Source organism: Protobothrops mucrosquamatus, unplaced genomic scaffold, assembly GCF_001527695.2.
Source record: "Protobothrops mucrosquamatus isolate PMUCROS unplaced genomic scaffold, P.Mucros_1.0 scaffold471, whole genome shotgun sequence".
Lineage (NCBI taxonomy): Eukaryota > Metazoa > Chordata > Lepidosauria > Squamata > Viperidae > Protobothrops > Protobothrops mucrosquamatus.
Window position 1 is genome coordinate 103655 of NW_015386792.1, and position 4670 is coordinate 108324.

General features: G+C 40.5%; 1 protein-coding gene across 1 annotated transcript; it reads right to left on the bottom strand.

The window, feature by feature from the left end:
* Positions 1-1022: 1022 nt before the first annotated feature.
* Positions 1023-2533, bottom strand: LOC107288058 (ubiquitin-conjugating enzyme E2 variant 3-like). Its single transcript, XM_015816634.1, has 3 exons — positions 2445-2533; positions 2059-2182; positions 1023-1196 (listed from the first exon to the last, which is right to left on the bottom strand). The coding sequence occupies exons 2-3, from the start codon at positions 2176-2178 to the stop codon at positions 1032-1034; spliced, it is 285 nt and encodes a 94-aa protein (XP_015672120.1). The 5' UTR covers positions 2179-2182; positions 2445-2533; the 3' UTR covers positions 1023-1031.
* Between the last annotated feature and the right edge of the window lie 2137 nt (positions 2534-4670).

A 4670-nucleotide genomic window follows, 5' to 3' on the forward strand; every position in this document is an offset into this window, starting at 1 on the left:
GCGGACCTACCGGCTCCGGCTCCGTAGCGGCGGCGGTCCGTCGGCGGAGATGGGGGGTCGAAGAAGGTCCGGGGGGTGCTCGCCGGCCAGGAACGAATGAGAGGAGAGGGTCGGCGAGCAAGGAGGACGGGTGCCGGACCGCAGGACCGCCAGGTTTGGCTGGGCGGGGCGGCGAGCGGAGCTGCGATGCCGCGGAGGGCGGCCCAGACGCGGAGGGGCCTAACCAGGCCTGGCGATGCCTGGCGGCCTAGCGGGGCCTGGCGGGGCCTGGTGGGGCCTGGCGAGGCCTGGTGAGGCCTGGGGCCTGGCGGCCAAGAAGAGCTGCAGCCCGTTGCAGCGGCCCGGCGCAGCGATGGCTCGGCGATCGGAGGTAGGCGGAGCTACGGGACTGCGGAGGACGGCCCAGGCGCGGAGAGGCCTAGCAAGGCCTGAAGCCCGGCCTGGGGGCCTGGTGGCCAGGAAGTACTGCGGCCCGATGTGGCGGCCTGATGCGGCGGTGACTTGACGGCCTGCGGAGGGCGGAGCTGCGGAGGGCGGCCCAGACATGGAGTGGCCTAGTGAGGCCTAATGAAGCCCGGCCTGGGGGCCTAATGGCCAGGAAGATCTGCGCCCTGACACGGCCAGGAAGACCTGCGGCCAGGACGACCAGCGGCCCGACGCGGCGGTGGCGCACCAGTCCGGCGCGGCAGCGGCCTGGTGGCCCAGCGCGGTGACAGCTCGGCGGTCCGAAAGACCTGGGAACTTACCATCGTTCCTCAACCCATCCTACCCCATTTGAAATTGCCATCATGAGAACTTTCTCCCCTCCCCCTACTCTGCTGATGGACCTCCAATACGACGGACTGTATTCGAGGAGGGAACTGCTGGCCCTGCGCGACTCCCCCATCGCGCAGGCATGGCCCAATACCATTCCAAGGGCCGGCCTCGATGAAGGGATTTGGAACCCTGAGAGGTGGCACTCAGCGACAGCACTGAGGGACCTAAGAAGAAAAAAACTACGGGTCTTCTTAGAGGGNACGGTTCCCTGGTAGTCAGAGCTTCAGTTGCTGTTGAAGGTCATTGACAGATGCAGCACTGGTTTGAAGTTTTTCAACTACATTATCTTCTTCCACAGGCTTCATCATTTCAATTACACCACTGATTCCAAGTACACAAGGCATACTTAAAAATACTTCACTGTTTATATTATAACACCCCTAGAAAAAAAACATGGACGTAATATTTTTATATGTATCTGGATTTTACCAAAGGTATATAAAATTTAAGGCATTTCGGGCTTGAATTCTACATATGCCAGTCATGAATACTTGTAAGATTAAATCAGCTTGCAAGTAATTGCACAATTTAGATGTGTTTTTATCTGAGCTGTAAAATCCCAGATTGACACTACATGACAACAAAGAGGTAGAGAAACTAATTCTTTGCTCCTACTTAGTGATCGTCTGGAATTACAGTATTTCAAGTGCTTTACAGCATACAAACCACAAAAAACAAAAATGAACATTTTCTGCTTTAAATCACGTTGGTTTTTTAAACCATATTAGTTATCAAAAGGTATGACTGAAGTAAGCCAGCAAAAAGACTGATCATGTTAGTGTCTGACCTTTATTGCTGAGAAATATAATTTATTCTGTTAAAAGTGATAGAATTGTATTTTCAACTTTATTAAGTATTTTAAAAAAGTAAAAAATATAGCTGTAAAAGGAAGCTGACAGCAACCAACAAAGAGGAGCTTTGACGCCTGGAATGAAAAGATGCTGGACTAATTACTGGTGCTGCCATGATGGCCGCTGTAGCAACACAAACCATGAAAATAGCAAATATTCTGTCAGGTGAAAATTGAAAACAATATTTCCACATTGGATCAGAGAAACCCAAAATCAGCTGGCCTCTGCTATGGGATAGGTAGGACAAAAAGAAATGGTTAGCCAGGTATCCTCCAGCCAAAGTCAAAGGGACCTGTAGATTCATAATCTGTTCTGCATTCTTCTTATGGTTTTCGTCATCTATAGACTAATATTCAGTCTACTTCAAAAGTAAAATCAGTGTCCTGCTTACCTTCACCGTGGTTGATACAGAATGTATTTTCCTTTTATCATTCAATATAGTGTCAGTCAGATCAGCTATTGACAGACCAACAGACCAAGACCTTTGGCCTTTTCCTTTCAGAATTTCCATGGCTCTAGATATATAAAAAAATACATTTTAAGAGTTAAAAGAGACTTTTCTAGCAAGCAATATATTCTTTTTAATAACCACATATTTCCACCAAAACTGTTGTTATGCTCAAGTACAAATGTTTTATAGTTAAATAATATAGATTTTGCTACTCAGATACAAGTGAACATTTATATTTAGGCTAAAATTCTATACCAACTTATATAGAAATCTCATTAAAGTAAGTGTCATTTGCTACTAAATAGGTATAGGGACAGATGTTTTACCTGTTAGTCAATATCTGTTGATCATTTGTTAACTTATCACCAGGATGATTTATCACTGAATTAGAACTCCATGCTGCCACTGTATAAGACAATTGTAATTAATTTTCTTTTTCAAACATTTGGATAGTTAGATAACATGATTTTGTTTTTAACCTACGTACTTTGTAGTCCATCATGTCATGCTAATAGAGATACAATACTCCCTCTAATTTCTCCTATTAGCTATTAATTAAAGCAGAAGTTGGCAAATGTTTTACTCGTAGACTTCGCTTACCAATTGCCTTGCCCATTTGCAGCAACCATTTGAAGTCATAATGGTGATGAAAAAATAACTGCAATCCTGTATTTACAATCTTTGCAGTGTCCCTCAGTCATGTGATCACTGTTATAATCAGAATATGTCATTTTGTGCCTGACCCATTGTTTATCTTTTTTCCCCTTGAGGAGCAGAAAGAGTAAGGAAGAATCATAAGAGAGTAAGCAAGAGAATACACATCAAAAGGAATGCACTGGCAAACATCCAGTGTATTTTCCATTGCGTGCCTTTTACTCTCTTGTAATCTCCTCCTCTCCAATCTCTTTACTCTGTGAAGGAAGGAGAGAGAAAATGGATCAGGCACAGGAGAGATTGTTTAAACAGTGCTGTGTCTGTTTACTCTCTTGTATTCTCTTCCTCTCCAATGAAGGTAAATACAAACATTAATTCCTTCTTGCTAATTATCCCAGCACCAGGATGAGCATTCCAAAGGGTGAAGAAGTGAAGAAAATGAAAGCATAGTTGCAGTCACATGAATTCCCACTTAGTGATGGCTTTGTTTAATAACCACGTTGCTAGTCCCAATTGTGATAACTAAACAAGGACTACTTTAACATTTTCCATTTTTATTTCATGGAAGTCCATCGTTATTTCCATGAAATAAAAGAATATGATTTAATCCAAGTGGAAGAAAAGACAACTTATATTTCAACACCACAAAGTAAATTTGAAGATAAAAGAAAAGATTGGATGAAGAGACAAAAAGTGACAGAAGAAGTAGAGAGAAAAGGAAGGAAAAAGATTCCTAATAAAAAGAGGTGGGCAAATGCCCATGACAGAGACATTGATTTACTCTCTACATCTACAGCAACACCTATGATCATATGGGAAAACCTTTTGATTCAGCAAAGTACATTGATTAAGAAAGATTCTGGGCAAAGAAAAAAGATTAAGATGGAAACTAAGAAAATAGATGATTGGACATATCAGAGAGAATACTTAAAAAAGAAACATGTGTTTGAATATGGTTAAAGAAATAGAATTTTTTGGGAATATACCACTCTAAGAGGGATGAAATGTTTAGATACTTAAATATGATTGAATTTAAGAAAAGTATATAAAAATGCTTTGAATCAGAGTTAAGGGATTAGATGACTAGATCTATTAAATGGAATGTCTAAAGATTAAATATATTCTTAACTATGATTAAAAAGAATAAGAAATTTGAGGAAATAAATACATATTAATCTAGGAGGGATATATATTCGAAGTAGTATGTTATTTCTTATGTTTCGTTGCTCCTGTTTTCTTCTCTTTTTTATTTTTTATTTCTTTTTTGTTTTTTCCCCCTCTCTTTTTACTCTTTTATCTATTACTTAAGAAATGTAAAAATGTGAGATGGCTTATATGGAAAAAATAGAATTAAATCTGTCAATGTAAATGTAACTAATTGTTGAGAAAACCCTTACCAGTAAGAATATTTAAAACTTGGTGGGAGAAATAAACTAAAATAAGGATTGTAACAGGATTGATGATAAGGCAACCCAAATGACTGAAAAGAAAAGAAATATACTAATATGATGATTATTTTTTAGGAATATTGGAAAAAGTATACACCTAATTGTCATTTACTAAAACAATAATAATTGTATTAATTCAATGTTTGCAAAAAAAGAATGTTTTGGGGAAAGCGGAAATCAACTAAAATTAATATATAGAATACAGATTATAGAAATCAATTGTTAAGGAGTGTCTTTACAAATGTAACCCAGACAACACACTGTTTACCAATTATTGAGTGACTTATGCTTGTTAAAAAATTAATAAAATATATTCCAAAAAGAAACATTTTCCATTTTTAAAATTGTACCTTCAGCATAAATCGGGTTATGGGAGCACGCACACGCTGCTTACAAGCTTGTGGATGCTCCGATCCTCAGGGCTCTACTCGACCTCCAGGGACCTCGGAT

Excerpts from the sequence above, each read along its gene's own strand:
- LOC107288058 (XM_015816634.1), bottom strand. The coding sequence starts at position 2,178 with ATGGAAATTCTGAAAGGAAAAGGCCAAAGGTCTTGGTCTGTTGGTCTG. Across the intron at positions 1,197-2,058 it reads CTGTATCAACCACGGTGAAG|GGGTGTTATAATATAAACAG; the intron begins GTAAGCAGGACA and ends TTTTTTTTCTAG.